Consider the following 24,668-nt stretch of genomic DNA (forward strand, 5'->3'; position numbering starts at 1 on the left):
AGACACCATTGATGACCTGCAGCCGTCTGGAACGAAATGAGAATTAATTTAATACCTTCAGCTGCTGACGGACGTTGACATATATCAACGGGGACAGGTGAAAATGTGTGCCCCGACCGGGACTCGAATCCGGGATCTCCTGGTTACGTGGCAGACGCTCTGTCCATCTGAGACACCGAGGGCACAGAGAACAGTGCGACTGCAGGGACTATCTCGCGCACGCCTCCCTTGAGACCCACATTCTCACCTTGTATGCCCACACACTACATTCGTAGTGTCCCACCCCAACACACTCATTACTCGTGGAAGACATTTTTACCAAGTCCCGTAAGAGTTCGGGTAATATGTGTGCATCTGCACAGATGGAGGAGGTCATGGCCGGTGTTGCCAGAACTAATACTTATATGGATATGGTGCCTGTTCTTTCAGACATGTCAGCAGCTGAAGGTATTAAATTAATCCTCATCTCATTTCTACGCCGTGGGCGCACTGTCTTAGATCGTCCTCCATACAATCCCGATTTGGCCCCATCCTATTTTCATGTTTCCAAAACTTAAAGAACGCCTTCGACGACTTCACTTTGTTAGTGATAGAGCGATGCGACCAGAGGTGTGGTTGCGGCTCCGTCATTAAAATAAAACATTCTACAATGATGGTATCAACAAACTGGTCTTGTTGGGACAAACGTGTTTCTCGCCAGGGTGACTATGTTGAGAAATAAATACGTAGACACAAAGAATGAAGGCGTAGAATGTTTTGTTTTATTTTAAAATCTTTAAGAGTCTTAAAAAAAATACTCGCGGCACTGCTTTTCAGCACGCCCTCATACGTCCAGGTTTCTATGCTGTGGGTCTCGCGCACGCGGCGGCGAGCCGCAAAGCCGGCAGTAGCTTCCGAGGCGCCGAGCGCACGCTCCGCGCCGCCTTCGAGGCACTCACTGCTCCAGAATGACGCGTATTTTATGCCATTTTCATGCTATCTGTGATACAAGAGAGCAAAGCACTTACGAAGATGGTTGGCTTTAACACAATGCGCGGCAAGAAAATCACTTGTCATGCATCTTCGTCTACAACAAATAAGAATGTCATGCAAAGGTACATTTGATAGTACCGTCTATTAAATTTAGTTCCCATTCCATTCACAGATCGATCATGGGAAGAATAACTGATTTCTAATATTGTCAGTCTTGAGGCCTGGAGGTAGTGGTTGTATAAATATTTTAACATACAGCCACTGCTTCCACCTTCAAGTTGTCTAAGTTAATCCTACAGTGAAGGATTAACTGAGACATCCAGATGATGGCAGCTCGACCCCTGAAATGCGCTGCTGTGGATTATGTTCCTGATATTGATGGCTGTATGCTTAAGTATTTCTAAGAAATAACTGATCACAAGGGATAGTTATGAAGTTTCAACTATCAGAAATGTCGCTAAGAACTTGAAATATGGCGATGATGATAGTCCTTCTCTACATATTTACTTTCAGTACGACACACTTTTCCCAACGACAGATGACTTGGTGGAGCCCTTGGTTGTAGAACTTCGTACAAGGAAAGACAGGTTTGGGTGAGGCAAAATGTGGTAGCCCAAGGAAACAACTGTTTAGCGCCCTCAGCCAAAAATCATCATAATAGACAAGCATAATGAGTGACTAACTGCTGTACATAATGAGCAGCGAAGTTGTCGTGAAACAAAAACGCACCCGGATAGGTTTTCGCGATGCTTCGTGTTCACGGCCTCGCGTAACATCGTCAGAGGATTACGGAAGTATGCTCCTGTGCCGGTTTGACCCTTAAGAGAACAATCTATTAATGCTGCACCACCACAGTCTCAAAATACAGTCAGCAGCACCTTGCCCGATGATGGTCGGTTGCTCACCTTTTTCGCCGGTAGTGAATTCGCATGTTTCCAGTGCTTCCTTTGCTCCTTTGTCTCGGGGTCACATTGGTACACTCAGCATTCGTCCATGGTGAACAGGTAGCTGACGAACTCATCTGGATGAGCCTGACACAGCTGCAACGCTATACGTAGTTGTCGCCCCCAGATGACGGCCTTTTGGAAGAAGTGCGAGCAATCCCAGAATCAAGTGGGCGGCCTTTGAAATGTTGAAAATGTCTTATAATACGTTAAAAGCTGATTTTAACTTCTTGCACAGCTGCCTCGAGTGTAATACTACGGTCTACTACTTTCCTTGCGGTTCCCGGATCTTAACAGAGAGACAGTCTGCCACTTCGGTCTTCGTCGTTCAGACTTATCTGACCACACTTTCTGCGCCTCTGTGTCACTTGATGCTGCACTAATGCAGTACACGTCCACCAACCCAACAGGTATTGTTGCATAGTTGTTCCCCTTCATTACAACTGCATCAGTGGGCCATTCCATTTTGTTTTAGCTCCTCTAGCTTCGTGCTGCAGCACAGAGGGTGCACAGGTTCAGCATTTACTGACAGTATCAGTTCCTCAAACATTCAATATGTTGAAGTGACGTCGCACCATCAGTTTAAGATGTCGAACACCCAAAGGAATCGTATGCTGCAGTTACATTAGCTACGGTTACCAAGCCACAGAAAACAACGATAAAGAGTGAATGGATCAGAGAGGGATGAAATGAATGAAGCGACTGGTCATGTTAATTTACTGACTGCCATGGACCCGAAAGATTTCATAAATTATTTTCAGATGAGTCCTGCATCACACGACGAGCTATGAATGTTAATACGATATAAAATGAAAGCAAAACACATTTATGAGAGAGGATAAGGAATAACTGAGATTTCTGGCTACAGGCAGGTCATCCGAATGCTCGAAGATTAGTTCTGTAATAACAGCAAACACAATTAGTAAAATATGGAAACGTGAAGTAATTACATTTGCCTGGCAACGTTAAGGCAATTGACGTATAACTTTTTTTACGGTTTGTGATAATTTGGTTAAACTGATAAGCATTTCGCAGACCTCTTAATGGTCATTGCAGATATGTGACGTACACTCCTGGAAATTGAAATAAGAACACCGTGAATTCATTGTCCCAGGAAGGGGAAACTTTATTGACACATTCCTGGGATCAGATACATCACATGATCACACTGACAGAACCACAGGCACATAGACACAGGCAACAGAGCATGCACAATGTCGGCACTAGTACAGTGTATATCCAACTTTCGAAGCAATGCAGGCTGCTATTCTCCCATGGAGACGATCGTAGAGATGCTGGATGTAGTCCTGTGGAACGGCTTGCCATGCCATTTCCACCTGGCGCCTCAGTTGGACCAGCGTTCGTGCTGGACGTGCAGACCGCGTGAGACGACGCTTCATCCAGTCCCAAACATGCTCAATGGGGGACAGATCCGGAGATCTTGCTGGCCAGGGTAGTTGACTTACACCTTCTAGAGCACGTTGGGTGGCACGGGATACATGCGGACGTGCATTGTCCTGTTGGAACAGCAAGTTCCCTTGCCGGTCTAGGAATGGTAGAACGATGGGTTCGATGACGGTTTGGATGTACCGTGCCCTATTCAGTGTCCCCTCGACGATCACCAGTGGTGTACGGCCAGTGTAGGAGATCGCTCCCCACACCATGATGCCGGGTGTTGGCCCTGTGTGCCTCGGTCGTATGCAGTCCTGATTGTGGCGCTCACCTGCACGGCGCCAAACACGCATACGACCATCATTCGCACCAAGGCAGAAGCGACTCTCATCGTTGAAGACGACACGTCTCCATTCGTCCCTCCATTCACGCCTGTCGCGACACCACTGGAGGCGGGCTGCACGATGTTGGGGCGTGAGCGGAAGGCGGCCTAACGGTGTGCGGGACCGTAGCCCAGCTTCATGGAGACGGTTGCGAATGGTCCTAGCCGATACCCCAGGAGCAACAGTGTCCCTAATTTGCTGGGAAGTGGCGGTGCGGTCCCCTACGGCACTGCGTAGGATCCTACGGTCTTGGCGTGCATCCGTGCGTCGCTGCGGTCCGGTCCCAGGTCGACGGGCACGTGCACCTTCCGCCGACCACTGGCGACAACATCGATGTACTGTGGAGACCTCACGCCCCACGTGTTGAGCAATTCGGCGGTACGTCTACCCGGCCTCCCGCATGCCCACTATACGCCCTCGCTCAAAGTCCGTCAACTGCACATACGGTTCACGTCCACGCTGTCGCGGCATGCTACCAGTGTTAAAGACTGCGATGGAGCTCCGTATGCCACGGCAAACTGGCTGACACTGACGGCGGCGGTGCACAGATGCTGCGCAGCTAGCGCCATTCGACGGCCAACACCGCGGTTCCTGGTGTGTCCGCTGTGCCGTGCGTGTGATCATTGCTTGTACAGCCCTCTCGCAGTGTCCGGAGCAAGTATGGTGGGTCTGACACACCGGTGTCAATGTGTTCTTTTTTCCATTTCCAGGAGTGTATTTTTCGAAGTGAAAGCGTTTTCCAAACTGCAATATGTATGATAATTCATCAACCTATATCGGTACCCATATCTGCAACGTAATAAAATACCGGTAAGCAGTATCATAGGGAATCGAAAGGCTCGGATATGTCTCCGGGGAGCTGAAGCCAAGTGAAGAAGGTTCGTCGGCTGGACTCTTTGTTCTGTGGTGCTCGTAAGAGCAACGAGCGTGAGCTCCGCCTCTTCATTAAAATATAGATTATCCGATGGGAGACTGGCGGTGGCCGGATGTGATTTCCCAGCGGCGGATATCGGACGGGCCTGGGCAGGCCCTGCGGGAGGGGAGCGAAGCACTCGGGCGCACAGATCGGCCACATCACGCGGATGGAAGAAGCGGGAGCTTCTGCCCTTTCCTTATTTTGATGTGTGTTTCGAAGTAAACTGCTTTGGAAACACGAGGAACCAAACAAAGGGAAAAAAATCAGTATACACATACCGAGGCTTCCAGATGTAGTGGATGTCCCGCATGACATATTTCACAAACAGTTCTACATATCAAAAACAAAATTTCTGACAAGTGACAGTTTACGCGAAGACACTATGTAATGGTTCAGATATCGATAGCGCTATGATGTATCGAAACCTGCCGTTACCCATCTCTGCTGGACCTACGATCACAGCTGACCAGGCGACATCCTGTCAGCTGGGGGGAGCGGGGCAGAGGAGAGCTTTTGGTTCCTGCAGAAATGTAGCGTAAGCAGTCAGTCTGTGGGGTCTGCTCATGGAGTGAGCTAGTACGAGTTTCGAGCGCGGAAAAAGTTGGCGCAAATAGGGGCGTGAAGTATTTATTTTATTATTAATATTGTTCAACGTGAATCAGAATATTTTCCTTTACAGCCACCGAACGGAATATTAAAGGGGAGTGGCTAACTACAGCCAAACTGTGAATAATGTGAACTCTGAATGGAGATCGACGTAGTGACTTTTATAAACTCTAGACATGATAAACTCAGTGTTAGTAATAAATTGTTCAATATCAAGATCACTTTGTATCATAAAAAAAAGTCAAACGACCGTGCCACTTATACGTACGTACTTTATTGTAAGGCCAGATATCGTTGCCTCTTCATAGGACGAGCTAGTTTTTAAAACGGAATTATGTAAAACATGGAAGCAGTCGAGGACTCTTGAAAAGAAAAATGCGGGTATGACAATATTTGGAATGAAACAGTACACTGAAAGAGACGAAGAGTTTATGACTATATAAAGGCACAATTTGTGCCCCTTTATTGCATGTTGAGGTGGCAATGAAGCTGTGCCGCCAGTGTGAGCTACATTTAGAGCACTGACACCTGTTTTAGCATCTAATTTCACGGCAAACTTTAACAAGAACTCCATCACTTCAATCGTCTTTCCAGGATTTGTCGGAACTTGGATGCATTAAAAGGAATTATAAATGCTGTGTATGACAGTGAATAAAGTTGTGGGTGTCATAGTGGATTAGTAGAGTCTGTGTTACGTGGGTCACCCCACAAGGTCGCAGTGACGCAGTGTCCCGCCCGACACAGATGAATTGATACCAAAACAACAAATGGGACCGTTTGTGTTAACTGATGCACTGCAAATACTTTCAGATACAAGTCATTCACATAAAAACTGAAGCACTACTTTTGTCACTGTAGATGGTTGTATCATGAACGTTTGAAGGTTACAATTCTACCGAGATCGTTTGCGGTCCAGTTTTGTTCACTATATTCACAAAAAAGCCAAACATGATGCTTCAGTTTGGAATATATAACTCTGGTATGGCGGAACTTGCCGCGTTAATTATTACTATCTTCCGAATTGTGTGTGAGTGTGCAGTATTACGAGAGAAAAAGTATTATCACAACAGATGCATTATTTATCAAAGATGTCACGATTGGTTGAACGAAGTTTTGAGAAACCACTTTAATAATCTTTTGCCACTGTCGATCAGTCATTCAAGATGATGTGAAATGAGTAGTTAGTGCAAAACTGTAAAGTAATCATTTTTAACCTCATAATGAACAACAGCGGTCGTACCTGTAGTTAATCTTTTAATAAAAAATTGTCCATATGGCAATAAATTTTAATTTTGGTTACCGGTTTCGATACATAAGACCATCCTCAGGAGAACGCTCTGAATTATATAACGTTTATGATGGGTAATGTATAACAAACACTTATCCATCGTAAAAACTAACATAAAAACAACGTTAAATGCCATATAAAATGACTTGTTGCACAGATAACGAGAGGAGCCAGAGCACGGAACCGCAGTGTGATAGTGACTGGTTCCTCTCACGAGCTCCTGACTAGGAAGCAAATGTTAGCATAACAAAAGGAATGCTCCACCCACCATTCCTCACGTGACCCGGAATAAAAAACGATAAAAAGCCATAAGTAGCGCGTCTGTAAATAGAAAAAAGTAACAGTCTACACGAAAACGTCATACTGGGCCTTCCAATCTACTATTACATTTATAATGTTTAAAACGCCAATAGCAACAGCTAGAGTATTAAACACTGCCCTCTGTAGTGTAATTGACGGAGCTATTAGTCTGTGTATATGTCACCGCGTTACTAGCCTAGAAAATCCATTCAGCTTAGCAAAAATTATTATGCATAAAACGCCAACGGTCGACACACAGATCACGTCAGCTTATACTGTCGTCCCGTGTGTAACTTCTCCCGCTGACGGGGCAGTGTAGCGATGTCTGCTTTACAATATAGGGCGTTATCCAGTTGGTAGTCACAACCTGTCCACTTACATACTTAAACAGTCTACTTAATAAAATTACCAAAACCAATTTGAAACGTATTACAGTAAAATATAGTAATTGCTCGAACGAAATATCTGTCATGCAGTTATTCGCACTGTTAGGTTGTTCAAATGGCTCTGAGCACTATGGGACTTGACATCTGAGGTCATCAGTCCCCTAGACTTAGAACTACTTAAACCTAACTAACCTAGGGACAGCACACACATCCATGCCCGAGGCAGGATTCGAACCTGCGACCGTAGCAGCAGCGCGGTTCCGGACTGACGCGCCTAGAACCGCTCGGCCACAACGGCCGGCTGTTAGGTTGTGTTTAGGTCGTAGCTCCAGGTCTAACTGGCAAGAAAAGTCCATTCTGTTGATCAAAAAATATTTATGCACGACAGAACGGTGACATGGAAATGCAAATAAGCTTGCGTTTTCTTCGTAAAAGTACAGACACTGATTTTATTCCTGCCGTATAAGCGACGTCAGCGGCATCTTGGATTGGCAGCTGTGAACAACAGATGTGCATTCGACCAGTCAGTTGTGAATTTGCAGTGTTAAGAAGGGGGCGTGCGGCATTAGTGTGTCAACGTTGTTGTGTCACAAACCGCAGTGGGGTAACATATCATAATGAAGTGTTCAAGACATTTCCCAGAATATTTTGAAGAAGAGAAAAGTGCTTGGAAAGTTTGTCCCAAACACCGTAACTTTCGAACAAAAGTGACAACTAGTGGACGCCTGTCGCGACTTAATTGAAATGCAAAAAGCGGACAATTCTTTTCTGGATAAAATCATTATGAGTGATAAGACGTAGCGTTATTAATACGAACTTACCACAAAACAAGAAAGTACCGAACGGGCTTTTGATGCTTTGCCAAGTCCGAAGATGGTGCTAATATCAGGTGAGCGTTGAACATCATCACAAACAAGGACTTTTCTGATAGTTTCGCATAGAATGAACGTTCTGTACATTGTACTTAAAATAAGGACTGGGGGAGACTATGAAGAACATCTGAAGCATTAAAATCACCATGGTATCTTTTCTCTAATTGTTATTAATAAGTACTACCTAAACTCATTTAAAGCATACTGTGATGAAATATAATAATGGCTACAATGAAACACGCAGTTCAAATACAGTGTTTCGATAACGAACAATTCCGAGTGTTATAATATTTGCTCGTATCTATTCCTTGTAAATCTAATGGAAATATTATTTCGTTATAGAAGCTTGCTATTGTGTGTACACATCCGACATTAAGAATGTAGTTAAAACTATGTTGCTTTAAGTTTACTATACTATTTACGTTACAAAATATGTTAAAATGTAAAATGTAAAAATCAGAAATACAAATAAAAATATATGGTTTTTATTAAAATACAAAATTTGAAAATGGGCGCATCTTTCCATGGAAATTTCTAAGTATCTGTGTTGTCTTATTGCCAATTTATGAACTTTATTTCCATCTGCGGGGCGACCATTTCTGTCCTGCTTAATAAATTCGCTGCTCAACAGAAACGACTTTTCGTGCCAGTTACCGTGACAACCTAATAGGTCGGATAACTACATGACAGATGGCAATATGTAGTTGCAGCAGTCATTATTACCTGGTTTATTGCGAGCAGCTTTAGTAATAGGTGCTGAATGTCTGGCTACCAGAACCGTTGTATGCTTGAGGTATCTTCCTAACAATTTTTGTCTGCCGCGAAACGTAAATTTTAATGACTGCCGATGACATACTATTGAGACTGGTGTACCTCGAACACCAGTACATGGAGCTATGTCACCTTCAGATTTTACATGGAAGATATCATCGCCGAAATGATTAATCTGTATCCGATACCACTTCCACTACCGTCACTGCCGGCCGCGGTGGCCGAGCGGTTCTCGACGCTCCAGTCCGGAACCGTGCTGCTTCCACGGTCGCAGGTTCGAATCCTGTCTCGGGCATGGATGTGTGTGATGTCCTTAGGTTTAAGTAGTTCTAAGTCTACGGGACTGAGGACCTCGGATGTTGAGTCCCATAGTGCTCAGAGCCACTACTGTCACTGATTCGATTAGGGACAAATGGATCTTCATGACGAGAACTATTGCATTAAGAATAGCACTACTTCAACGAACATTTCCCTGGCGTGTACATCACTCCTAGCTGTACCCGAAAAGGCGTTGTTTGTCCTCAGTGCTGATTTACGCCACGTGCTCAGATTCATATTGCAAACATAATGTTTACCTATGTCTCTCCATTGAGCATGGCTGTGTGTCCGTGGGTGAAGGCTCACCAGATGTGCTTGACACGAGGTAACAGTGAAGGTCAGTGATCAGCATTCATGCAGTTGACTGCATCGTTGTGTAGCCTGAGGGAACTAATTTTCATCGACGTCGTCTGACAAGTTTCTGCGTCCCGTTGCATCAAACTAAAACTCCCCGTTTTATTTTGCGAGCGAGTGTAGCAGAGAAGCGTTCTCATCTTGTGCGCTTCGTCACCGACGCGCACTTTTTGGGCGCTTGCGCCTCGCTGGCTGTTCTAAACTTGTCTCCCTGCTACAATCCCCGGGGAAGTGCGTGCGAGTTGCACCGCCGTCACTTGTGAGCTGTGCGGCGCGTCAAAAAAAAAAAAGAGCAACTCGATTATAAGCCGTGACGAGGGCAAATAAATTAGCCGCCACTAATACTGCGAGCGTCCGCCCCGCGATCCCTCCCCATGCATATATTTGTTTTCTACGTCATCGGCGGCGCGGACAGCACGCCCCGCGGGCCGGCATTTGCATACATACACCACGCGCCGCGGCCTTTCTTACGGCGACGCAATAATTTACCTTTAAACAGCTTTCTGCCCTCGCTGAGCGCGGGAGGGTGAAAGTAACTAACGACCAGCCGTCTCCCCGGCCACGGCGACCCTCGCCGGACCAGAATATCGCTCGCCCGCGCGCCGCTGACGTCACCGCAGAGTCCTGCGAGGGCGGGGCTGTGTCACACACCTCCGCCCTGGACCGCACTGCTGCGTGATCTTCTCTGTGTTCTTTTTCCTCACTTCGCCACGTCGTTAGCAAATGAGTCTGGATAGCGAAAAATCCCTTCCTCAGCAGTAACAACTCCTCTATATTTCATATTTACTAACGGCAACGAAACCAGTACTGCCTGACGACATCCTATTATTTCATGTGCACCGAACCTATATACACTACAGGCCGTTAATATTTCTACACTACGAAGATGACGTACTACACAAGCGAAATTTAACCAACAGGACGAAGATCCTGTGATATGCAAATGATTATATTTTCAGAGCATTCATACAAGGTTGGCGCCGGTGGCGACACCTAGAAAGTGCTGACATCAGGAAAGTTTCCAACCGATTTCTCATACACAAACAGCAGTTGACCGACGTTGCCTGGTGAAACGTTGTTGTGATGCCTCGTGTAAGGAGGAGAAATGCGTACCATCACGTTACCGACTTTGTTAAAGGTCGGATTGTAGCCTATCGCGATTGCGGTTTATCGTATCGCGACATTGCTGCTCGCGTTGGTCGAGATCCAATGACTGTTAATAGAATATGGAATCGGTGGGTGCAGGAGGGTAATACGGAACGCCGTGCTGGATCCCAACGGCCTCGTATCACTAACAGTCGAGATGACAGGCATCTTGTCCGCATGGCTGTAACGGGTCGTGCAGCCACGTCTCGATCCCCGAGTCAACAGATGGGGACGTTTGAAAGACAACAACCATCTGCACGAACAGTTCGACGACGTTTGCAGCAGCATGGACTATCAGCTCGGAGACCATGGCTACGGTTACCCTTGACGCTGCATCAGGAGCGCCTGCGATGGTGTACTCAACAACGAACCTGGGTGCACAAATGGCAAAACGTCATTTTTCCGGATGAATCCAGGTTCTGTTTACAGCATCGTGATGGTCGCACCCGTGTTTGGCGACATCGCGGTGAACGCACATTGGAAGCGTGTAATCGTCATCGCCATACTGGCGTATCATCCGGCGTGATGGTATTGGTTACACGTCTCGGTTACTTCTTGTTTGCATGGACGGCACTTTGAACAGTGGTCGTTACATTTCAGATGTGATACGACCCGTGGCTCTACCCTTCATTCGATCCCTGCGAAACCCTACATTTCAGCAGGATAATGCACGACCGCTTGTTGCAGTTCCTGTACGGGCCTTTCTGTATACAGAAAATCTTCGACTGCTGCCCTGGCCAGCACATTCTTCAGATCTCTCACCAACTGAAAACGTCTGGTCAATGGTGGCCGAGCATCTGGCTCGTCACAATACGCCAGTCACTACTCTTGATGAACTGCGGTATCGTGTTGAAGCTGCATGGGCAGCTGTACCTGTACACGCCATCCAAGCTGTGTTTGACTCAATGCCCAGGCGTATCAAGGCCGTTATTACGACCAGAGGTGGTTGTTCTGGGTACTGATTTCTCAGGATCCATGCACCCAAATTGCGTGAAAATGTAATCACATGTCAGTTCTAGTATAATATATATGTCCAATGAATACCCGTTTATCATCTGCATTTCTTCTTTGTGTAGCAATTTTAATGGCTAGTAGTGTAGAATAACTTACACAATAACTGTGAGCCTACAACCCTCTTGTGTAACATTTCTCTAATATTTTAAATACGACAAAAAGTCGAATGAGGTTTTCGACCATATTGATACTTATAAAAATTGTAATCAGTGAAACCTATAAGCCTTGGTTATAATTTTTTATCAATTGCTCTAGTATAGTAAGAATGATACACTGATGTCAGAAAACACTACGACCTCCACCCATTACCAGACAGCGCTTGGTGACGTTGCGGGCCCATCACGCAGTGAGAAAATTATGGTGGGTGATTCACCTGCCCCTACTGCTCAGTTTTATGGAGCCTGCAACGCCTTAAAACACCACGTGCAAGATTTTCATGTCGTCTCGCTCATTGCGCGCAGACTCTTAGTCCCACAGAAAAAAATGAACAGGACATTTTTGTAGAAAATTTAATGTCGTTTAATTTGCACTGGGATACGTTTTCGCTGGAGACCATGATTTACGAGTTATTCAAGAAAAACGCGTTTGAAGGTCACGTTTGTACGTTTTTCTGGAATAATTCGAAAACTATAGCCTGTAGCGAAAACTTATACCAATACATCTACATCTACATCCATACTCCGCAAGCCACCTGACGGTGTGTGGCTGAGGGTACTTTGAGTACCTCTATCGGTTCTCCCTTCTATTCCAGTCTCGTATTGTTCGTGGAAAGAAAGATTGTCGATATGCCTCTGTGTGGGCTCTAATCTCTCTGATTTTGTCCTCATGGTCTCTTCGCGAGATATACGTAGGAGGGAACAATACGCTGCTTGACTCCTCGGTGTAGCTATGTTCTCGAAACTTCAACAAAAGCCCTTACCGAGCTACTGAGCGTCTCTCCTGCAGAGTCTTCCACTGGAGTTTATCTATCATGTCCGTAACGCTTTCGCCATTACTAAACAATCCTGTAACGAAGCGCGCTGCTCTCCGTTGGATCTTCTCTATCTCTTCTATCAACCCTATCTGGTACGGATCCCACACTGGTGCGCAATATTCAAGCAGTGGGCGAACAAGTGTACTGTAACCTACTTTCTTTGTTTTCGGCTTGCATTTCCTTAGGATTCTTCCAATGAATCTCAGTCTGGCATCTGCTTTACCGACGATCAACTTTATATGATCATTCCATTTTAAATCATCCCTGCACCATGCATCAATTCGCTGCAGATCCTCCTGCATTTCAGTACAATTTTCCATTGTTACAACCTCTCGATATACCACAGCATCATCCGCAAAAAGCCTCAGTGAACTTCCGATGTTATCCTCAAGGTCATTTATGTATATTGTGAATAGCAACGGTTCTACGACACTCCCCTGCGGCACGCCTGAAATCACTCTTACTTCGGAAGACTTCTCTCCTTTGAGAATGGCAAGCTGCGTTCTGTTATCTAGGAACTCTTCAATCCAATAACACAATTGGTCTGATAGTCCATATGCTCTTAGTTTGTTCATTAAACGACTGTGGGGAACTGTATCAAACACTAAATTTCCTACAAAAAGGTCCTCTTCATATTTTCTATAGAACTAATAGTTTGTGCATAGCAAGCGAGAGATCATTAAAATCTTGCACGTGATTTTTGAACACATTGCAGGCTGCATAAAACCTATAGACAGGGGCAGCTGAATCGCCCTGAATATGCATAGCTTGACGACTGGGGAATGATTGCAGCGATGATACAGACCTTAAAACAGGATATCCACTGACACAAGTGGCCGACTGGTATGGCCCATGGCCTGGAAACAAGCCTCTTGGAAATGGAGAAGCTGGTCAGGTATTTGCGTGCTACTGTCATGAGCAACAACGGATAGTGGTTGAAAAATGGTGAAGCGACGAATAGACAACAAGATGTTGGGTGTCCACGGCTCATCACAGAATGTAGAAGTAGGAGGCTTGCTCGCTTTGTAAAGCAAGACAGACGGCTACCTGTGGCATAAGTGACGACAGAGTAGTGCTGGTATAAGTACACGATTCGCAGAATACCTTTGAGCCTACACAATTTGAACATGGTGCTCTGCAGCATACGGCTCTTGCATTTTCCTGCGTTGACTTAACAACAACGTCAGTTGTGACGGCAGTGGGCACAAGATCGCGGACATTGGACCTTGGATGAGTGAAAACGTGTCGCCTGGTCCGATGAATTACGTTTTCTTGTTACATCAGGTGGGTGGTCATGTCTGTCTACGCCATAAAAAATGGTTCAAAAGGCTCTAAACACTATGGGACTTAACATCTGAGGTCATCAGTCCCCTAGAACTTAGAACTACTTAAACCTAACTAACCTAAGGACATCACACACATCCATGCCCGAGGCAGGATTCGAACCTGCGACCGTAGCGGTCTCGCATTTCCAGACTGAAGGGCATAGAACCGTTCGGCTTCCTCAGAGCCATTTGAACCATTTTCACTTCGCCTATGTCCTTGGCGTTGGCCCGTCTCGCCCACCTCTACTTTTTCTGTCTTCTCACACAGGTCGTTGTGTTTCAGATGCGAACCAGCAGCAGCAGAGCGGCAAGAAGAAGACGAGCTTTTCGCGGTTCCTTCGCGGCCTGAAGACGGCCCACCGCAAGGACAAGGCTTCGACGCCCGGCGCCTCCGGCGGCTGCTCTCCGCGGCATGCGCGCGCCCGCCAACAGCGAGAACAGAGGGTAAGTCTACACCTCTCGCCGCTTCCGTCAATCCTACACTAATGTGCTAATTCCTAACAGGTGATTCGATGTAGCGCGTAAGTGGCTTCACTCCATGTGACATCCGTACATCGTCTCTTCTCTTTGCCTTCTTTTGGCGCTAGCCTCGTCGTCAGCAGAAAGTGCTGTCTACACCAGAACAAGGCCTATAAAGATTTACCTTTTCGTGGACACGATGTGCCTTATGATGGCATCCATAATAAAGGCACTCTTGTAACTGTAGCCATTACAAATTAGGCACTGTAGCTTTTACGAAATGCCCTAGTTTATGAGCGACGTTCAATAAGTAATGCAACAATTTTTTTTCTTGACCAGTTCCGCTTGAAAAAATGCGAAATATGTTGTGGGACACAGTGGAATATTCCCACTTCAGCGCCTTTAGTTTCTTGAAGTTCCAGGGGCGGTGCCATACGTAGTCTTCAAAGTGGCGTCTGTAACGCAGGTGCGTACAAGGCAGAGAACTGTCACTGAGCATCGCAGATAATTCACAGACGATTGCAGATTACGGAGACCTGGCAGTGAACGAAGGCACGGTGAGTCGCTGGGCGAGGATTCTGCCATCATTGTAACAAGATCGAGCAAACCTGTCCTATCTCCCACGTGCTGGTCGGCCGCTTACAACTTTGACCCCTAAAATGATGGAACGGTGCGGACACTCGCATTCGAGGTGATGGACAGATCACAAACATCTCGCTGCTCAGCTGGGCGTCCCTGTTGGTAGTGCTGACACACTCGTCCACCAGGAGGGGTACTCAAAGTGTGCGCCCGCTCAGTTCCTCGCCGCCCAACAGAAGGTCATAAAGAGCAACAAATGACCATCTCTCATCTTTCGCCTTTCATCTGTTTGCCTCAACGAAGGAAGCGCTCGGCGGGAAGCAGTACGTGGATGGTGGGGAGGTTACTGATGCAGCAAGACGTTGGCTTCGACGTCGACTATTTGAATGGTACTATGCGTGCATACAGGCCTTCCAAGGCCGTCACGTTAAACGGAGACTGTGTTCAAAAATTGCGTTTTTAGCCAAAAGTATGAGGAATAATACGGTGTGTTGGAATCCTACCTAAAACCAACCTGTTTTCACAAAAAATGTATTGCATTACATATTGAACGCTCCTCGTATCATCACTATGCTTACATGACCAGTAAGTGAAGGCATCGTTAAGTTACACATCGCATCGGGGAAGGTGATTTACATAATCAAACAGGAACACGTGACACTGAAGGCTCTGGCATTGGTTACAGGGCGGTCAACGGCATGATTATCGTGTTCCTCGCAGAATCTAAACGAAATGTTAAGTGTAAGTGAAGTTTTTACTCATAAGCATTCTTACTGGGACGTCCATAGTCACACATCAGCGGCTTGAAAGACAGTCTAGCTATGACAACACGTGTCGTGGTTGCTTATCAGTAGAGTGATATGGATAATAAAAATCAAACATGGGGTTGTGCATATCTAAACGAACATTCATATCCTTTCCTTTGTCAGCCCCCGGTAGCTGAGTGGGTCAGTTCGGGTTCGATTTCCGGCTGGGTCGGAGACTTTTTCCGCTCAGAGAGTGGGTGTTGTGTTATCCTAATCGTCACCATTTCACCCCCATCGACGCGCACGTCGCCGAAGTGGCGTCAAATCGAAAGACTTGCACCCGGCGAACGGTCTACCCGACGGGAGGCCCTAGCCACACGACTTACTTACTATTCTTTCCTTACGCTTGAATAAAATTACGGGATGGGGCAGTCAAATGGGAAGATTAAAAAATTTCGCACAAACTGGAGATTTAAACAAAATTTAATTTTTTTGGCACGGTTCTTGTGTACGTGAGTGGAAATTTTATCTTGGACGTTATCATATCTTGAATAAGTCATCACTCAGCTGGCGTCGTTGGTTTCGCATTCATAATCAAAATGGGGGGGGGGGGGGGGGAGTGAATCGGCCCACGGCGTTGAGTGGCATCTCCAACAGAATGTAATTTATTTCTTGGTGAATTCGCTCCTTCGAATAATCTTTGGTTCTTGTGTAGTTTTCCTGGCAAGTATTGGACTTGAGGTACTACTGGAAAAACAAAAAAAAGTCTGGAGTCAGTAAGTCCAGTGACTGAAGATGCCACGGAAGTCGCCATTTTTTACTTATGAGACGACCAGTGAACGCGAGTCCAACCAAATCCATTGACACAGCAGTTGTATCGCTGGCTGTACCATCCTGCTGGCAGAGACTGAGGGTTCTGTGCTGTGTCGTCTAGGCGATATTCACTGAACTCATCGCAAAGCCTCACGTACACGATCAGTGTTCTCTTGGGTCTGACTTTTGTTTTACTCTACCAAATGTTTTCTCTGTAGTGCTAGCAGTTTCTCCCCTATGGGATGGTAGCGTTGGAAGATGACACGGAAGTCCGTGGAGATAAAATAAGCTATCGACGTAAAGTGCGTTGAACTCCAACAAAACTATACAAGTTTTTGTAATTCGCCTGTGCATCAAACGCAAGCTGCGTATTTGACCAACGCTCCTTGGTTACTAAAACTTCCACTTGTCTCCATGCTCAAGGTCAAGTCCCCCATTCCCATAATTCCCCATCACAGCAACCAGCCAGTCCTCAAATCTTCCCGGTTGACTGCCTCGCCATGTTTCACGTACTCATGACATAAAATATTGAATAAAACGAGAAATGGCTGAAAAAAGAACTAAAAGTAACTCTGTGCTACATGTGGTTGGCCGACCACTAATAAAAACTGGGAAAGAGACAGCCACTGTGAGAACAAGTAAGTGCTGTTTAACAGCTCTCAGTGCTTAAATAAGAACACGAGTCTCAGTTGAAAAATATATCTTTAAAGAGAAACTGAGACTCAGTTAAAATTGTAAAACTACGATTCATATAATCGTTGCTGACGTACGCACTGAGTAAAAAGTATGATCTAACCATATGGAGATACATTAAACTTACCTACCTAATAATGTTGGCAGCAGTTCGGACAATATGAGAAACCTTACAACTTTTTCCACACTCGTGTCATTGTAATTTGAAACACAGGACAAATCGTTAAAAACTGTTGCCATCTTCTTAGAACATGAAATGCAGTCAAGTAAAATGTGGTGCACAGCACACTGGTGGAGTCACCTGCCGGAAATAGTACATGTGGGCAGAAAACATTGCCCAATCCTCAGTCTTATCAAAACCAATTCTTTTCACAGACACTGCGAAAACGGGAAGACGATTCATGCAAAGAGGGAAAACACTCAGTCATTGATGGGGTGGGACGGTAAGCCTTTGTCATCACAATTACTTTGCTTTCGATGTTAAGAGAAGGGGCGTTGAATCCTTGGAAGCTTGATTGCTCTGCGAATATGGACATGGCTGCAGGTTAGACTATCAAAGATAGACTGTTCTTTGCTGCATTAAGCCACTTGGAGCACCTTGTATAAGGAATGCATGAAAAACTTGTTATGAAGGTCGGGGCAGAGAAAGAAACGTGGACTGCATAAAAATTTTCAAGTAACAGCGGAACGGAGCTACATCCGCGATGACCCAGAGCTGGACATGGGGTACGTGTGGAAGTAGTCCTCGCGTTGCTCTACAACGGTGAGCGGAAAGTAACGATTGAAAGAAAAGGTGTGTTTCCATAGACAGTTAGTTAGAAGACAATTCAAGTATGTTATCCATCTAGGCACCAAATGAGCCCTGTCCAATACATCTTTACTGTTCGCATATTGGCTTTTTAAGCCGAAAGAGGATGTATCCAGGCATTTGCCTAAGCGAGCGTACGACGAGCTAACAGTAAACCTAAAGAGGAATCAGAAGTCCAATATGCGCTCTCCATAAAGGTCTGTCTCTCTCTATCGCATTGAAAATAAACTTACAATGGACTCCATTCTTAGAGAAAATATTTCGACATTAGCCATATAGAGATCCACTTCGTTTCTTATTTGGCACCTACAATCAGGAAACCAAGGAGTTTTCAGTTGAAAATGACAGCACATTGACAATGTTACATGTTTGGTTAAGAGCAGTGACATAGAGCTTAAAATCCTGTGCCTCCGTAGCTGAACGATCAGCGTGTCTGACTTGCACACTGAAGACGTTAGTTCAGTCCTCGGTACTGTCATTGGGAGGGATTATTTGAAGCCGGCCGCGGTGGTCTCGCGGTTCTAGGCGCGCAGTCCGGAACCGCGCGACCGCTACGGTCGCAGGTTCGAATCCTGCCTCGGGCATGGATGTGTGTGATGTCCTTAGGTTAGTTACGTTTAAGTAGTTCTAAGTTCTAGGGGACTGATGACCACAGCTGTTAAGTCCCATAATGCTCAGAGCCATTTTTGATTATTTGAAAGCTGGCTGGGAGATTAGGATGCTTTCCATTACGTTATATCAAAAGATAAAAAGTGGGATGAATTTCATACTTAAGAAACAATAAAACTGTGTTATTCGCATGTTTGAACGGATGTGAAAACGTTCAGTGAAATAAAAAACCTTCTGTAAGTGAGTTTTATGTCAAATATTTCTGAATCTCTTTAAATGTAAAAGATTTTGCATTGTTGTGGTGGTTCTCAAAAATACTCAGAATGCCATCTTGTCTGTGCCGTCGCGAAGGAAAGTTGAGACACGATTCGTAATGAATGATAGAAATGAAATTAAGAGGAAAACAAATACGGGGCGAGAGTGTTACCACATTCATCGCCTGACAACTTTCGTTTGTGTATGTGTTTAGAAACGAAAATATGAATTTACTGTAATTTTGGCTTCAGAGGTGCTTGTTTCAACTTCTTTAAATTGTGTTCGTTTTTTTCCATCATTTCTGCGACTCCTTTTGAAACTTATCCTGGAAGTGTGCACGACTGTGTGCATGGGCTTATCGGCTAAACCCAATAGTACATGTTTGTTGCAAAGTGTCTTTAAAGTGATACTTGAAGTACATCTTTCTTCAATTTATCCGGACAGTATTCCATTGTTTTTGTTACTAAAAGAAACCTGTGATTGGAAAGAGTCATGTCATTCTGTATCTCACGCATAAAGGAAAAAAAAGAAACATCAATCGGAAATTGCTCTCAGGCAATGGTTAAAATTTTAAGGATTTTACTCACCACAAGTAATCTTGAAATACGATGACATCGTCTGATTTACGCACGGATATAGCTCTTTTAAGCGTTTATTACCGAGTTTTACGATAATATATGTGCCTTAGGACAGCTGCTGTTAGGAGACACTAAATGTATTCAAACACCCGTCATTGCGGACACTTATGTATTCAAAACGCCTCTACATACCGTGTAGGAGAATACATAAAATTTAATGCATGAATAAAATACAGCTTCGAGACACAGACAATTAACATTCACGGAACTGATGCCGCGGTCATTTAAATGCATATCAGATTGTTATTTACATCGCTAGCCGTGTAACTGCAGTAAAACAAACATTTGGACAGAGATAGATAAACATGTCCAGTTTAGAGATGTTAAAAATTCAAAACAGCTGAGAATAGCAATTAGCATTACTCACGGTTTCTCCGGGAGATGACAGACCTAACCATGTTGATATGCCGGCACAAAGGCCACTTTAAGACTTGTCTTTCGATGCTTCCCTGCTTCTCTCTTTCAGCAGCTGCAAGTAACAAGGCACATGTGTTAGAAGAATGTATCCCTGTGTAAAGCAATTAACTGGTGCTTAAATAGCATAGGTAGTTGCACACTTTCACTTATGAATCCGCACGGCACGTGTTAATAGGTATTCACTTCTTTTATTATTTTTTTACTCTTCAGGCAGACGAAGGGAACTGAAATAATTTTCCGTCACTATATAAACCTTTATAATCTTTGTTATCTGATTCGGTTTGTAGTTGGCTGGACGCTATTCTAGAACAGAACACCGCCCATACATGAATAACAGTTTTTAAATTGCAAAAGGTCTACCAGAAATACAGTAACTGTGACAGTAGAAAAACCATCACAGTAGTCAGTTATAGTGATGAGTACGCTTCAATGTTTGTGTTTGTATGTGATTTTGTGCGTCCAAAGGCTCGCGGTGTAAGGGGGACGGGCCGGCTGGGGTGGACGAGCGGTTCTAGGCGCTACAGTCTGGAACCGCGCGACCGCTACGGTCGCAGGTTCGAATCCTGCCTCGGGCATGGATGTGTGTGATGTCCTTAGGTTAGTTAGGTTTAAGTAGTTCTAAGTTCTAGGGGACTGATGACCTCAGCAGCTACGTCCCATAGAGCTCAGAGCCATTTGAACCATTTTTTGTATGGGGGACGGGTAAGTAGTTGATTCACGGTTGGTCCTAAATTTATTTATGTACTTAAAAGCATATTTCAACCCTGTTGTTCACTGTGTATGTGAAAAGTGCCAAATTACATAGTTAAAAATTAAACTACATAGCACTGTACATCTGACTGGGTAAGTGGTTCCGTAGGTCGGGAAAAAAAAAGAAAGAAAGAAAACACGCCATCTTCAGTAGGACGTCGTTTGTGAAACACTGCGAGGTTTAAACCAACCTGCGTATAGACTGTGTACACAGTCAAAGATTGCCAATATTCTTTGCCTTTTCGTAATTACGAATTAGCTATCGGAAGACCAACAGAACTAAAGTAACCACTTGGGTTTAGTCTGTAGAGAAGTTCATGTACAGGCTATTCCATTTCAAGTCGTCGAAATACGAGAAAAGTGACCTCGTATGTTTTTAAATCATTAATATTTTTTCACATGTGTTAGCTACTGTGAAATAAAGCAACTTTGACAAAATTTCTCATAACTGCTTACAAGTTTTCAAGATAAAATTCGGTGAAGTTAGCGTTATTCACGGAACGCGACAAATTGTCTGCAGTCTAACTCAAGAACCTTAAATCGGATTTCAACGAACTACGACTCATTTTGAACCTGTATGTCTGTTGTTGTTGAAGGTATAGAACAACAGCATAACAATAGTTAATATAATTTTAAAAAATCTTTTAATCATGTATGAAGCATAAACAGGTCTCATTAAGATCCATTATACATAGGCCTGAACCTCCGTTTATTACATATTGATTACAGTTTTAAGTTTCATGGAGCCCCTTGTCTGAAATGTGACAAAAATAATTAGATAATAATTGTTTAAGTTCACTCTGCGTTTAGGTAGCAATGGACCACCGTGAAACATAATCAGCAGATGATCGAAAGCGACCTTGTCATGATTCATGGTTGTTGCCGCTGTTTCTATTTACTACTTATTTTTCCTGCAGCTTTCCATTTAATCACATGCTGAACAATATGGTATAGTTTTCATTTCATTTAAAATTGTGTTTTGCGGTAAAATATGAAACAGGATTAAAATTACATTAAATTTTAGTTCTAAAAATGCCGCACAAATACCGCCTCAAACTACACAATCTTGAGCTATACAATCTTAACTTCATTTTGAATTTTGAAAATTTTGTTTTCAGTAATTTTTCAACTACGAATCTCAGAATCGTGTGCTTTTATTAAATTACGGTAACTTTGATCCTTAAAAAAATCGCAAGAACTTGTTTACAGAAAATATTAACTTAACGTTTACTTTAGAAGGGTTACTGCTGTCCGAAGTGAAATTGAACAGCCTGTACAAGACTTTGCAAATGGAAAATTTGTTTAACCTCTATGTATCGAGAAAACGCAGTCAGAGATATTATTTGAGATGTATACCTAACAACAAAATTTCTGAAATGTCAGCGCTTTTCCAACAGTGGAACGATTTTCTAGTTTCGTGAATCCAGCTTCAAACGTGGTACTGTGCCAGTTATGCGATCTGCAGTATGTATAGACAGTGAGATACGGTGAATTTCGTATTACTGCCACAAACGAAATGAATTATTCGTTACTATTTTAACTACAAATAGATCCTCCAGAGAAAAACGTCGGAATAGGAAACAACTACAAACGTCGATGACTTCTTCTGAGTGGACACCACAGCTACGATAAATACGAAGTTTGACATGGATTCCACCGGGGCACTGTTTTAAAATAGTATTTTATTAAGGTGGCTGTGGTGGTCTAGCAGGTAGTGCTAGACTCCGACCTTGGAGATCCCGGGGATTCTTTCTTGTTCCATTCTCTCCAGAGCCGTCTCAGATCCACTTGGCCTGCTATCGAACAGAGTACCAGAAATCTTTCTTGAGGGTCTAAAAGACGATGGCCTCGCAGCCCTCCTGCACATAGCGCGGCGGCGAACGAAGGGCTGTACTCCACCTGCAGTAGTCAGGCCAGAAGCCCATTCACGGGTTGAGCCCCACAGACTTTACCTTTTACTTTATGAAGCACTGCTAGCTATTTTCGAGCTACGCTCATTTTCCAGTGCGTAGTAGATGTATACAGACCATTCCCGTAAGTTGTATGAAACAAAATTCGCTACTCATGCACAGTTATGTATAGCACGGTCGTCAATGTACCTGAGCTCGGAATTGGAATCCACACATGCATATACATACGTCAGAAGTGCATAAGTGTGCCCGGAAAGGAAATATGATGTATCCACATCTGTTTTGCATATGAGAATGAGCAAAGCACCATGCTAGTGAATAGTGCTTAATATAGTACTGTTTCAAAATTACAGCCTAATGGAAACGATGTCATTTCTCAACGTTATGCACGTCTTGGGACTGTGGTTTTTGCTCTGGACTCGTGTCCCAGAAAAGCCAAGTTTAATCCTCCGTCCTGTCATTCGGTCTGGAGTTTTCCGAGGATTGACCGAACCGCTTCAGACAAATGATTGGATAATTTCTTCAATATGTACACAGCCGATACTTGAACAATACAAGCTAGTGCTCCATCCCTAGTAACGGTGATGTCAATAATACGTTATGCTTTAGCCGTCTTTCCTTCGTTCTCACTGTGTGACGTTTAAGGAGCATTATGAATCCTTTATGTGATGTACAAACCTCCGTCTCAAATTATTAACTGTAGAATACGTTATCTACTTCATGATAATCTGAATGTTCATTTGCCAGTTTCTCACGATTATTAAGAGATTGTCGTGCTTCATAACATAAATAATTTGTACGAGGACTATTTTTTTTTCAACCTTCGATTGGTCGCGAAATAAAAACCACAGTGAAAAACTGGTAAAGCTTTGCACTGGTGTGTTACGGAGTGGCCGGCAGGGTGGCTGAGCGGTTCTAGGCCCTTCAGTCCGGAACCGCGCGACTGCTACGGTCGCAGGTTCGAATCCTGCCTCGGGCATGGATGTGTGTGATGTCCTTAGGTTAATTAGGTTTAAGTAGTTCGAAGTTCTAGGGGACTGATGACCTCTGAAGCTAAGTCCCATAGTGCTCAGAGCCATTTGTTACGGAGAGTCTCCAGCATGACTGTCTATCACAACACATCCAACTTTACGGATTGGGTATTTTCTTTGCTCGGGGACTGGATGTTTGTGTTGTCCTTATCATTTCGTCATCACCATCATCATCATCATTCGTGACAGTGGCTAGACTGGACTGTGAAAAAAATTGGACTGCGTAAAAATTTGGACTTTGTACGGGCTCTGATGACAGTGCAGTTCAGCACCCGACAAACCAACCATCATCATCTCATCCAATTTTTCAGTTCTGAGCGAAAAGTACACACGCAAAGATGCCTAGGAAATACTGTCATCCGCCAAGAAAAGTCCTGCTGAGGGGTTTCTCCTAATTCCGTGCAGCCCATATAACCTAACTGTCATGCGTTTCCTTCTTCATGACGTCGGCCGCATACTGCAGGTCCAGGGAAGGCGCTCCTGCAACGTTTTTCATCAGGAGTGTTGGATCACCCACCAAATAGCCCGACTTTGCTCCCTCCGATTTTCATATCTTCGTTTACGTTAACCGCTGCCTATGAGGAAACCATCTTGCACACACAACGAACTGCATATCAATTTAGGGAACTGCCGAAAATCACAGGCGGCTGCCTTCTATGATGAGGGTAATGGGAAACTGATACCCACGCTACGAAAAATCTCTAAGTCGGAACGGAGATTGTGTAGAGAAGTAGCTGGAAGGTGAGCTAAATGTTACCAATAAAACATTTGATTGTTCACTATGGTTTCCATTTCGCTACCTGTCGGAGGTTGAAAAAAATGTGGTCCTCCTACGTGAGACACTTCGTGGTCATTAGCGTACACTGCAGTATTACTCAGTTGACATTGTACAGATTCTCTCGAACGTCAAAATCCTCATATAGTTACACCAGACAAACAGTTTAGATTTATACCTGTCTTTCGTAAGTATTACGCATTCAAGCTGAAACAGGAAATTTTG

The 24,668-nt window shown here is 44.3% G+C and overlaps 1 protein-coding gene across 1 annotated transcript in view; it reads left to right on the top strand.

Annotated features, from left to right (window-relative positions):
* Nucleotides 1-24,668, top strand: part of LOC124595108 (SAM and SH3 domain-containing protein 1-like) — a 427,338-nt gene that overhangs the window by 291,583 nt on the left and 111,087 nt on the right. Inside the window, exon 4 of the mRNA XM_047133709.1 lies at nt 14,244-14,404. Within this exon, the coding sequence (XP_046989665.1) occupies nt 14,244-14,404 (161 nt within the window). The remainder of the gene's footprint in view (nt 1-14,243; nt 14,405-24,668) is intronic.

This window comes from Schistocerca americana, chromosome 1 (assembly GCF_021461395.2).
Source record: "Schistocerca americana isolate TAMUIC-IGC-003095 chromosome 1, iqSchAmer2.1, whole genome shotgun sequence".
In the NCBI taxonomy this organism is placed as follows: domain Eukaryota; kingdom Metazoa; phylum Arthropoda; class Insecta; order Orthoptera; family Acrididae; genus Schistocerca; species Schistocerca americana.